Source organism: Echinops telfairi, unplaced genomic scaffold, assembly GCF_000313985.2.
Source record: "Echinops telfairi isolate 266 unplaced genomic scaffold, ASM31398v2 ScPeMD7_7424;HRSCAF=8462, whole genome shotgun sequence".
Lineage (NCBI taxonomy): Eukaryota > Metazoa > Chordata > Mammalia > Afrosoricida > Tenrecidae > Echinops > Echinops telfairi.
This window is the reverse complement of record NW_022111324.1, coordinates 74,448,490-74,462,093: the sequence shown is the minus strand read 5'-3', so window position 1 is coordinate 74,462,093 and position 13,604 is coordinate 74,448,490. Positions and strand designations below refer to the sequence as shown.

Here is a 13,604-nt window from a genome sequence, read left to right as displayed (position 1 = left end):
GAAGAAATTTCTTTCTTGGAACAATCAAGAAATATTTGAGCATAGAGCAAATTTAGATTCGGTTAAGAAGGAGGTCAACAGACCAAGTATCATATTATACCATGGTTTGATCAACCTTAATCAAATTTACTATACTCTCTGCCTGGTTGTAAAGCTGTTTGAATCCCCCACCTGTGACTAGGGAGGATCTGCCAAAGCTCAATCTGACCAGCCACTCTGCAGATAGATTTTGGGTTCCCACCATCTTCTAAGGTCTTCTACAAATGAGGTGCTCACAATTTAAGCTCCGATACTTGCCCCTTCATCATATTTAGATTTTGTTATTGTCATCTTTGGATCACCCAGGCTGGTATGCTTCTTCTGTCTGGGCTTAGTTGAACCTCACTTGTTTGGCTGCTTGTTTGAATACAAGCCTTTAAGACCCCAGACACTATTCCAATTGATAGCCGGGCACCATCTGCTTTCTTCACCACACTTGCTGTAGCATCATGATCTTCAGTGATCTCTTCATGAAGGCAAGTATTCAGCAAGGCCATGTTATACAAAGTAACTATTCTTGGATTAGGGGTAGAACTAGGTGCGAGCCCAGAATACATCTGCTTGTCCTTGTGTTATGAATGACTCTGGTTTACTTTGGCGGTCATATTATGACAAAAGCAATGAAAAAAACCAGAATCAACAAGATTAACAACAACAACAACAACAATAAAACAACAACAAAAAGAAAGAAACAAACAAACGAAAAAGACAAAAACAAAAGGAAAACCATAACACAATAAACTAAAAAAGAAAAACATTGTCGCTTATCCCCCTGGGGCATAAGGCGATTGCTTTGATAACATCAGTAATATATACAATGACACAGAATTAAAGGTATTGTTGGTATTAGGAGTTTAAGCGAGTATAGTCCAATGGTGAGCTGCAATCCATGAGGTGTTGCTTTACACAGCACGGTTCACCAAAGGTTGGGTAGAAAGCTATTTGAAGTGTCTACCCAGGACCATAGACCTTAGGTTCTCTGATTAGTGTTCAGCCTCCCTGATATGAGGTCCTCACCATTTAGGTTTCTGTATTTTTTCTTCTATATGTAGATGCAGAAAACGGAAGATAAAAGCAATTTTGGATATATATGTTTTGGTCAAATTATTATAATTTTCTCATTAGTAGTTACTTTTATAACCAAGTCTAAGTTCTCATGCAAATGTTTTTGCTATTTTAGAGGTCCTCTTTTTTTCTCCCATTAAAAGTCACACTTTATTTAAAAGTTTCCTTTCAGTTGAAGACTTTCAATGCATTATAGTTTTACATTGTATATCTGACTTCATCAATTTTCTCAGATAGCAATATTCAAAAATTATTTTAAAAGGTACTTAAAAATAAACAGATCTAAAGACAATGTTGGAATATATCTAGCTTCATGATTTTTGGCTTATCTTTACATATCAATAGAATGTTCCTAATTTTCCAGGGAAGCTAGAGTGTGATACGTATAATTATTCTTACCTCTTTGAACTAGGGCCTGAGTAGTAGGAACTAATTCTGACCACGCTGTGAATTCACATTGCTGTATATCCACAAAATACCCAAAGATTGAACGATCACCAGTTGGTAATTTGATGCCTACATTTGAGAATGATAAAGAAGTCCTAATTATTTTTTAAAATATGGAATATATAAAGAACTACATGATTTGAATGATTTAATTGTTGAACCAGAAGTAATAAGTTCTTGCCAAGGATATAAATGAATATATTAAAATAAGTCTATCCTTTTTCCCAATAATACCAAGTTGTTTAAGACTGAATTTCCTCCCTTCCCAGTTTATTTGCTTTGTTGTTTCTGAGAATATACACAGCAAAGCTTACATTAATTAAATGGTTTCTATATATTTAGTATTGACAATGACATTTTTTGAGTTGTCAACCATTGTGACCCTACTTTTCTGAGTTCTTCCTCTCTTACTAACCTAAACACAACGGACTCCTCTCGTTACTAGCTATTCCTTTGAGTTGCTGTTATCAATTTTTTCTCAATCCCATATAGATAACTGTTCATGGGACATGGCAATTGATTTACCTAAAAACGAGGCTAATTGTCTCTTTGAACAATTGCCTCATTTGCCATGAAAACAGAGCTGGTTGGTGCCCATATGCATTTTGATCCAAGGTTCTATTGAAGAATCCTGATCAAAAGGGGAAATCTCAAATGTTCACAAACTCTAGGCTTTTTGGAGGCCTGGAAACTGCACGAATCCCTGAAATTACTGTCCCGAGGTAATCTTTAAAGCTTAAATTAAAATATCCCCTTAAATCTTCTTAAAACTGAACAATAGTTTTGGTTAGCTAGAAAAAAGAGTCTGTCTTAAGTATGCACTTTGAAAATTTAGGTGACTTTTCCTTCCTTTCATTTTCAGTTGCACGGTAAGTCATAATTCGATATCCTTTGAAATGTAATTCAGAATTCCTGCTTAGTGTCATGTATTTTCTCTGTCAAATGCTCATAATACATTGGTTGCCGTCAAAGCAGTACACTGGACACTTATGAGGAACTGCTAATAACATTTATATTTCCATTGTTCAAGTACATTCTCTTGGGAACATTTTGGAAAATAAAGAATAATCAAAGTGAAAAAAATTTAAACATGACTTCACCATACACAGATAATATTTGATATGTTTTCTGACCATTAAAGTAATGGTCACTTTTTCAGGGGCTGTATAGGTCTATGATTTTTATCCACATGAATGGATTCTTCTGACCAATATTATAGGTAGAGCACAGAACACTTTCAATAGCCTAAAGATTTTCCTACTGTGATATATTTGTGCTCAGACCCTCCTCCCAAGCCTAACTGCTGACGGTCACTATATTACAATTTCTATTTAAATGACTACATTTTGCATTTCTAAAAGGTCTATTTTTTATAGCCATAACTTCTCTTTTCATTTTCTGCTTGTTTTTGTCCCATAGTTTCTTATTTATTTTAAAATGGATATTGCTCCCTCCTTTACTGCTTTGAGAACCCTGAATATAATTAAAAAATTGTTATTAAGTTATAATAATTCCACCTGGAATGATTAACAATAAGATAGATGATTTTATGGCCATACTACCTTAGGAACAGTTTTCTTAATACGTTTTTGATACTTTTGTTTTCAAACTCATTATGAATGAGGCATTATTTGATGCTTCACCCCTACTCTTTCTCATTCCTAATCTGATGGATTTTTAGTTGACTATTGTTGCCACTTCCCTATCCTTCCCTTCCTAAGCTCCTGCCTTAAATTAGGGTTTATTTTGGTATTTCAGTTGATGAAACAGCCTCTCACAGCCAATATTTTGAAATAAACAATCTAACAGCATGAATAATTAATAACAGGCAGACAGGGAGAAGAAATGTACATGTGAGGTATCTATGGCTAATAAAATTAAAGCAATTTATTTTCCTCTTCGAGTTGGAGTCATAAGTTGATTCACAGGCTTCAAAAATAAGTTAACATGCCATGCTTTGAAATTAAAATTTAATTTCCATATAAATATAACACAAAGCCTTTTCCCATCCTGATGTCTTAGATGGAACCCTTTCCACATAACTTCACCAAAAACAAAACAATGTTAAGAGTTACATAAAACTGGTAGGATTTGGATTTTTGGAAAACATTTTAACTCTCACTTTTATCTACAAAGTTTTTCTAAATATATTCGCATTCATGTTCAATATTCTGTCTCTTTTTGGTACCTTCATTTACCATAATTTTATCTGTTCAAAGTTCCTTTAATCAATAATAGCCAGTTAAAATAATTTCCTTAGTCTACTGAAAGTAAAGGGAGAGTGTTCAAGTATATTTATTAGCTTCTTTTACTCTGAATCCTTACATTTTAAAATATGTATCTAATCAACATACTTCTTTATAACCATGAAGAGTTTTTAGTTAGTATTTTAAAGTAAACAAAGTATGACTGTTTTTAGCTTACCTTCTTGTAAACTGTTTTCAAATAATTCACGCACAAGCTTGTCAAAATCATATGTGACTTTTGCAAGAGAATCAGGCTCAAAACTTGCACTAAATAGTATGTCATCTTCATGTTCATCTTCACGTCTTAATGTCCCTCCAAATGCCCAAGTAAACGCAAACACAAAAAGCTTCTGAATCATGATTGTTAATTTGTCAGGGTTTTTCTCCAGATACCATGCATTTTCAGCCCTGGGGTAATAAGTGTGGAAGGGAACAAATGAAAACATTCATAAAATAATTCATGAACTCATTTCAGTATCATGCCAGATTTTATTAATAAAAACTCTAATATAATTAAGGACTGACATGAAAGTTATAGAACTAATGTATGATTTCTCTTTTGATAATGGTCATAAAGTACACATTGCTACTATTTTCAATTTTCAAGTAACTTATGTTAAAAAATATGTAGTCAACCTTTTATGTTAAGTCAATTTATAAACGGACTGACTTTTACATAGGCTTACAGCACTGGGCTGGCGATCAGAAAGGTGGGTGGTTAAAGCCCACCAGTCACCCCAGGGGGGGGGAGCTCTGGCTCCTGTCAGGACTTACAGTCTTGGAACTCTTGGAAGCAGTTCTACTCTGTCCGAGAGGGTCTCCGTAAGCCAGAATCAACTTGATCACCGTGGACTTAGTTTTGAATCTGGGGAAAAGATCTAATGCCAATTTATGTAAAAATATGTAAGGAAGCAATGATCTATTCTGTCTTCATTATTGAATTAGAATTGATTTGCAATCAATGTATGTATAATGTATGTGCAGCATTCCATTCCCAGTCAATTTCTACTATTTACAGAATTGAGCAAGTATTAATTAAATACTTACTATATATTCATTACTTTAAACAAAGTACATGAGTACTGTCCCCCAGAACAACAACAACAAAAAGCTAAGCCAAGAGTATAATGAAAAATAGTACTAGGGACAATTAATTTAGATTGTGGGAGAAAAAAATACTCTTATCTCTGGAATAATTCATGGCCACCAAGTTGATTCCAACTCATAGCAACTAGGATTCCTGAGGTTGTGAATCATTATGGAAGCAGACAGACTCATCATTTACCCTGGGAAGGGCTGGTGGGTTTGAACCCTTGTCCTTGTAGTTAGCAGTCTAATGCTTACCTGAACATGTCACCAGGGCACCTTACCTTTGAATAAAACTCAAAAAACCCACTGCCATTGAGTCTATGTTAACTCATAGTGACCCTATAGGACAGGGTAGAACTGTTCAGCCTATCGCATAAACATTATGCCACCAGGACTCCTGTGGAGCAATAGCATAGTGGTTAAGGGTTGGGTCATGAACCCCAAGGTCCACAGCTTGAAACCACCAGCTACTCTGTGGGAGGAAAACAAACAAACAACAAACCCAAGGCTTTCTACTCTCAAAAGAGTGTCCGTCTCGGAAACTCACCAGGGTGTCTGCATTACTCTGTTGTCAAGAGTCACTAGGAGTCGACATGGATTCCACGGCATGGCAGTGAGTTTGAGATCTCCGAATAAGTAGCAGTTAATTTGGTACATGAAGAATGCGGGAGATCTAGCAAAGTGTAGGAGAAAGAGCATGTCGAGCAGAAGGAATACGGGGTGGGTGGGCATTGCTATACTGACAGATGAACTTGGTGAGGGAGGTAGGGGTTTAAAACTGTTTCAATTCTTTTCACTCTTAGTGAAATGAGAAATCATTCAGTGGCTATTCATTAAGAGAAAAAAGGGTATTCTAGTTCATGTTTTGAAAAGATCAAATTCTTGTATATGTGTATATATATATATATACAAGGAGACAATCATAGAAATCACAATATTACTTGCAATAGCAAAAGGCAGAACAAAATCCTGAAAATAAGCTAAAATGCTTATCAATACTAAAAAACAAAAACGAAACTCCAACTCACTGCCATGTAGTCGATGCCAACCCATAACAACCCTTCGGACAGGGTGCAAGTGCCCTGTGAGCTGTAACCCAGACTGTAGCTCTTTGTGGGAGGAGGAGGCTGGCGGTTTAACACGGCTGACTTGGTGGATCACAGCCTGATTTGTAACCAGACGCCGACAGGGATAAGAAATGATGAGGAGGAAAAATAGTGATATATTTTTATAATGGAATACAAGAGAGCAGTGAAAATGGATGAAGCTCAGCTACATGCTGAGCAAAATATGAAAGTGGTAAAAGGGCCTACAGAATGAGTGTATAAATTTAAAGTTCAAAAGCATGCAATACTAAACATAGAAATGTATTAATACATGCAAAATTCAGGATAAAGGTTATTTCAGAGGATAGAATTGTATAAAGTTTAGTATGGCCAATGGAAGACTTCAAAGATTAAATAATATACTTTGATATGACTGTGGAGTGTGTCATCTTATATTTTACACAATTATTTTTATGGCATTCACAATTGAATAAAATTAATCTTGTTTCCCATAAGACTAAAGATTACCCTTTGGAAGTAATCTCACTTAGGAGATTATGGCAATGGCATAAACAAGAAATTGGTGAGCTATGCTGGCGCTACTCAGATGTACAGGAGTGAACGGATTTGAAGTCGTAGTTGGCAAGTAGGGTAGAAATGCTGTAAAATTCAAAAACAAAGGTGACATGTATGTCTCAGGGATTCATAATGGTATGTAGGAAGTCCTAAACAAATGACTGACCTGTTGAACAAAGCAGCAGAAGAAATACAGAATAATTTTCACATCAATAATTTAATGAGCACTTACTATATCCCAGGCACTATGCGAGACATCCCAGGCACTATGCTAGACAACATTATTATTTCAGTTTTATAAATAAGCAAATAAAAGCTAAAAAAAATTTAGTAACTTGCGCCACATTTCACAGTTCATAAATGATACATGAAGTAAATTCATGTCAATTTTATTCCTTTCTCAAATATGTATAGAGTCTAGACAAATATATTTGTATATGTAATGTCTATTGTTTAAGTGTTGGGTCACCGACAAGTAATTCTGTGACTAGTTGTATGCCCGGCACCTCATAGGTACTAAAACATATGTATTTGGTGGATAAAATGAACTTACTTGTTTGGTGTAACCTTGAATTTGACTTTTGATTTTGAAGTAGATGTGTTCACAGTTGAAATGTCTTTAGAATCATCATCTTAAAGAGAAAGGGTATTTTCTATTATTAACATTATAATTATAATTAACATTATAATTACCATTTCCCTGATTAACTATTAAAGCCTGTTTCTAACATTGTTTAATTTGTGAATTAACAGAGGAGAATTTCTTTGTTTATAGTCAGTTCCGCAGCATTCCCTTGCCAGACAACAGTGGAAATTACTTTTCCAAGCAAACGATGAACACAGAATGTTCCTAGAAGTGCTTGAATGGATTTTTATTTATTTGAGATATAAAACTACATACTTTTTATTTCATCTAGTTTATTTCATAAATTTTAAATAGTTTCAAGCCAAAAGAAAAGTTTAAAACATTCAGGTGACTATCTCCAAAACATAGTGCACATAGTCAACTAACTCTTCTGTCAGTTTGTCACACTGTGTTGGCACGCATGTTGCTGTGACGCTGGAAGGGATGTTACAGGTATTTCAAATGTCAGCAGGGTCCCTCAAGGTGAAACATTTTCCATGGGGTTTCCAGACTGTGGAAAAGAACAGACTACGAAGAAGGAATGGGCTGTCCATTTTGGAGGGATCAGCCTGATGAAGCACTGGAAGCACTTGCTTGTCTCTGCCAGGGAATTTGGAAGGCAGAATGGAAAGTGAAAACGATCAAACAATATCATTAATATCACACGCAAGTAACATTTTGCTGAACATCCGTGGTCTGGGTGGAGTCCTCTTGAGAAACAGAACCAGTGACGCTTACACATATGTCTCTTTGGGCATTTAAAGCAACGGTGAAAGAACTTTGTAACATGTCCTGTTATACCTGTAAACAACTGTACCCTGAGCATCTCTCACTTGCATCGCAATTTATCTATCCATTTCCTTCATTAACGCTAATTCTTGATCTTCATCCCGCATTCTGCCTGTGTGTTCCGAGTAGCCATTGTAAAGGGTATCAGTACTTCACAGTGTCATCGAGTCATTTCCAACCCAGAGCCACCCTCCAGGATAGGGTAGAACTGCCTCTGTAGGGTTCCAAGACTGGAGCTCTTCATGGGAGTAGAAAGTCTCCTCTTTTTCTTGAGGAGTGGCTGGTAGTTTGAACCTGCTGACCCAGCGGACAGCAGTCCAACGCGTAACCACTACACCACCAAGGCTACCATCTAAGAACGTAGAGAGCTAAAATAGAGACTACTAATTAAAACAACACACCAACATTAAATGTAGCTCAGGCTCTATTACTCGGACCCAGTACAACCAAAATTGTGTTCATCAGATGTAAATGACCACAAAATACCAAACATTTACCAACAATCTTTTAAAATGAAAGCCCAGAGCCCTGGTGGCATAGTGGGTTACTTGGTGGGCTGCTAACCTGAAGGTATTTCAAAACCCACAGGTACTCCTCAAGAGCTCTCCACTCCCATGGAGGATTACAATCTCAGAATCCCACAGTTCTACCCTGTCCCACACGGTCATCGTGGTTCGAATGGACTCAACGGGCAGTGAGTTTTTAGTGAGCAGCCGATAAAGTAGAGGCCAGCCGTTTGCATCTGTGAAAGAGACTTGTACTTCTGTCTCTTATTTGAGGCTCTTCCCTAACCTTCTGAATCCTTTCCCATTATTTTCAACGACTACATACAGAGGTGGGGAATGCCCAATCCATGGGCCCAAAGTTGTTGTTAGGTGCCATGAAGTTGGTTTCAATTCAGAGCAGCGCTGGGAGCAGCAGGATGAAGCACTGCCCAGGACCGCGCCATTTTCACCATGATTCCTATGCGTGAGTCCAGTGTTGCAGCCACTGTTTCAATTTAACTCATCGAGGGCCTGCCTCTCTCTGCTGCCCCTCTACTTGACAAAGCATGATGTCCTACTCCAGGGACTGGTCTCTCCAACAACATGTCCAAAGTATGGGAGATAATGTCTCGCTATCCTTGCCTCTAAGGAGCGCTCTGGCTGTACTTTTGTTTGCTTGTGTGTTTGCTGTACTTCTTCTAAGACACATTTATTTGTCCCTGTAGCAGTTCATGATACTTTTAATATTCTTTGCCAGCACCGCAATTTTAAGACATCAGTTCATCTTCGGTCTTCCTTATTCAATGTCCAACTTTCACATGTATATAAGGAAATAGAAAATACCATGGTTTGGGTCAGGCACATCTTAGTCCTCATAGTAACATCCTTGCTTTTCAATTAAAAAGGTCTTGTGTAGTAGATTTACTGCTGCTTCCATGAGCATTGACTATGGATCCAAGCAAGATGAAATCTTTGACACCTTCAAGCTTTTCTCATTTTCTTGATGTTACCTATTGGTCCTGTTGTGAGAATTTGAGTCTTCTTTATCAGTACTGAGAGCTGCAATTTTTTAAAAATCATTTTATTGGGGGCTCATACAACTCATCACAATCCATACATACGTCAATTGTGTAAAGCACACTTATACATTCGTTGCCCTCATCATTCTCAAAACATTTGCTTTCCTCTTGGCTCTTGGAATCAGTTCCTCATTTTTCTTTTCCTTCCCCCTCCCTCGCCACTTCCCCCTCCCTCATGAACCCTTGATAATTTATAAATTATTATTTTATCATATCTTACACTGCCCGACGGCTCCTTTTACCCACTTTTCTGTTGTCCATCCCCCAGAGAGGAGGTTATATGTAGATCCTGGTAATCGGTTCCCCCTTCCTACCCCCTTCCCTCCTCCCTCCTGGTATCTTGATCTTCATCAGCAAGTGCTTCAAGTCCTCTGCAGTTTCAGCAAGCCTGCTGTGTCATCAGCATGGTGCAGGTTCCTCCAAATCCTGATGCGGCATTCTTCTTCATATAACCCAGCTTCCCTGATGACTTGCTCAGCAGACAGACTGAGGAAGTATGGTGAGAAGATAAAGCCTCGAAGAACACTTTTCTTGATTTCAAAGCAGGCAGTATTGCCTTGCTCTGTTAGCACAACTGCTTCTTGGTCTATGTACACGTTCCGAATGAACACAATGAAGTGCTCTGGCTTTCCTCTTCTTCCCACGGCTTTCCATAGTCTGTCATGGTCCACACAGTCAAATGACTTGGCATGGTCAATGAAACACAAGAAAACATCTTTTTGTATTCTCTGCTTTCAGCCATGGTTCATCTGACATCAGCAATGATATCTCTTGTTCCATGTCCTCTTCTGAATCTGATCTGAACCTCTGGAAGCTCACTGTCAATGTGCTGCTGCAACCATTGTTGAATGAGCTTTAGTACATTTTTATTTGCGTGCGATATCAATATCACGTGCAAGTGAAAAAATAAATACCAGCTAGTGCCTCACCACAGAGAAGTAGCTCAAATGAGAGAGAGAGAGAGAGAGAGAGAGAGAAGTATCCCAGCCATCATATTAAAAACCAAACCAAACTCACTGTCATGGAGTTGATGCTGACTCATAGTGACCCTACAGGACAACATAGAGCTGCCCCTGTGAGTTTCCAAGACTGTAACTCTTTATGGGTGTAGAAAGCCTCGTCTTTCTCCTGCAGAGCTGGCTGGTGGTTTAAAACTGCTGATCTTGTGGTTAGTGGCCCATTGCCTAACCACTATACCACCAGGGCTCCATGCTATCGCATTAGGGGTGAGTTAAATAGATGTTTGACAAGTATGGCCCATGAATCACCCTGGCTGGTGTGCTTCTTCCATGTGGGCTTTGTTGCTTCTCTGCTAGATGGCCACAAAGCCCCTTTTTATACATAAATGAGCATCATTGGATTTATTTCTTTAGACAACATGACCAGTCTAACACAGGAACCCTCACCCCAGTCTCCCATTGAGTCCACATTAAATCCTTCCACATCAGGTGGCCAGACTGTAGACACTTTTGAGGCATGCAGACGATGCCTTGGACTGGGTGCCCCGAACTCTCAACCCCAGACGATCATGGGCTCGTTAGTTGACAGAAGGCATATACTGTTTTCTCCTTTATTTGATTCTTTTCCCCCCTTTCTTTGCTTTCACTTATTTTTCCCTTCTCTCTTCCTTTTATTTGCTTCAATTCCTCTTCACTTTCCTTATTTTTCTTTCTTATTCACTCTCTTAATTTTTTCTTTACTATTCTCTTTTACCTTTCTCTTTTTTTTCTCTACTACCCTACCAAACTTTGGTTATTGTGTTTTTCTTACACTCTTTTCTTCCCTTGTTTTTACTTTCCTTTCCCTTATAGGTATTAAATTATTTGCTATTGTGTTTTTCTGCTATTTTTTCCCCCAGACTCTGCTATATGAGGAGCAAACTGAGAATTCTGTACACAATCGGGTTCTCTATTAAACCCACCAGGGTGGTGAGAGGATAACATCTTACAAACATATAATCACAAGTTAGATACAAGTACAACACCACTACGATGCTTTGGAGACAACAGTTAGCACAAAGAAACAAGACAGAGTAACTCAACAAGTGACCAATAGGCAGAACTCGAAGACCTTTCTCAGAAATTAAAGGCATTTAAAGTATATGATAAGGACTTTTAAAAAGAGGTAGTTAGACTCTTTCAACAGAGAGATTAGAAACAAAACACTAGAACTTCATACACTCATTGTGGGACTATAAAACAGTGAAAGCACTTTGGAAAACCCTAAGGGGTTCCTCCAAAATTTGGAAAGAAATAGCATAGGACTCGGCAATCCCTCTACTCATCAAATGCCCCAGAGAAACGAGAACACCACACAAATAGACAGCTGCACACCAATATGCATCGCAGCACATTTGCAATAAAACCAAAGGAAGCAAACAAGCAACACGCCTAGCAGCAATCCAAATGCCCGGCAGTGGAAGAATGGATAAATGAAAGTTGGTATTTGCACACACTGGAATACGAAGCACTGTTAAAGAATAATGATGAATTGGTGAAACAACTCATAATATGAATGAGTATTCTGAATGAAATTATTTGAAGCACAAAAGGACAAAATATTCTATGAGACCATCATTAAAAAACAATCCATAAAAGATTTGCACACTAAAAGAAATGCTATTTGATGACTACCAGGTGTGGGAGGGGAACAGAAGGAGGAGAAATCATGGGTTAGAGGGTAGGCAAGTGTTAACTTGGGTGAGGAGGAACTAGGAGGAAGGTGAGGGAAAAAATGATGAAGGCAAAGCAAAGCTCTGGGAGCTTGGCAAGAGTGGTACGTACGCAACCCTGTATACTTACCTGGAAGGGAGATACCATGATCACACAACCCTGGAACAGTGGGGCCTACGAGCCGATGCTTGGCTAGACATGCAGCTGAACCAGTGGGGGATGGAGAGTGGGAGTATACCCATGAGTATATCTTGACAGAAGATATCTGTGTGTGTGCATTCACCTTGACTGTAAATATATCCATAAATGTAATGGAGCATATAGCAGAAAAAGGCACAAAAGCTTCATAAACTGAACACCTTGAAAGAATGAGTTGCTAGGCCTGGGGGGATCAGAACCATAACCTTGGGGGTCACCAAGGTCAACAGGCATAACAAAGTTCACACAGCCAATGCTTTACATCCTAATGTGGTATAGCAACTTGAGTCTCCTATGCTCATAAGCATGCCTAACTGTTCATTCACTGAACAGTTAAGAGATATAGGTAACTTTCCAGTGTCCTACCTCTCTTCTCTGTCCAACAGAACTCCTGGAAGCCTGTACTTTCCAAAGAAGTTAAAATCTTAAGAGATGGGGCCACCACCCGATTGGATAAGGGAGCATCGCTGACACATGCAGGCGTTGCCTCTAGCCCATGCTCCATGCCCCCTGGTGCTGGGACTGCGCTGACTAGTCTGAGCAACATTTGTGCTAATCACGTCTGCCTTATCAGTTCTCTCTTGCACCTGGGCAGGAGATGAAATAAAACGGCCTTTTAAAAACTTAACAGGAAAAAAAGAAGTCCACGAATAGCCATCTAAGTTGCAGCTATTGCTCTCTCCCCATCCAGAAGAAAGGAGAGTGACACAAATGGAGGGACACACGGAAACAGTGAGTTCAACGGACCAAGGAACATGTCATTATCGTCTCCACAATCCTGAGACCAGAAAAGCTAGATGGTGCGTGGCTGCCAACGGTTCGGAAAACGATGGCATTCCCAGACCCTGGATATAAAGGGAGAAACATGTGGACCATAAGAAAAGACCAGACTTCCTGGTGGGATAGAGAATGGTGGGATCCAGAGAATAAATTCTGCAACCGAACTCAACACTGACAGCCCAAAGGGCATCTGCTACCCAAGGGCAACGTTTAGAAGGTTAGGAAAGAAGGGATGTAAATGAGAAATAGAGCGCGGCAGTGGGATAAGCATGGGGTGTTAATCTGTATGTAGCCTAGCTCTTTCTTCATGTACTCTCTATTCAATCAGTTAGTCTCTCAGATTCGAAGGCAGTTGATAGTAGTAGACACAATACACCCTTTTCCTGCTTCCCTACTGGGACCTAACCTTTCTGTGTGTGTTGTCCTAGGTCTTTCTTTCTTTATAAGTTAGTTTATTAGAATCAAAGT

The 13,604-nt window shown here is 38.6% G+C and overlaps 1 protein-coding gene across 1 annotated transcript in view; it reads right to left on the bottom strand.

Annotated features, from left to right (window-relative positions):
* Nucleotides 1-13,604, bottom strand: part of DNAH14 (dynein axonemal heavy chain 14) — a 387,990-nt gene that overhangs the window by 181,468 nt on the left and 192,918 nt on the right. The window contains exons 39-41 of the mRNA XM_030887822.2: nucleotides 7,062-7,140; nucleotides 3,976-4,205; nucleotides 1,504-1,620 (exon numbers count right to left, since the gene is read on the bottom strand). Coding sequence (XP_030743682.1) covers nucleotides 1,504-1,620; nucleotides 3,976-4,205; nucleotides 7,062-7,140 — 426 coding nt within the window. The remainder of the gene's footprint in view (nucleotides 1-1,503; nucleotides 1,621-3,975; nucleotides 4,206-7,061; nucleotides 7,141-13,604) is intronic.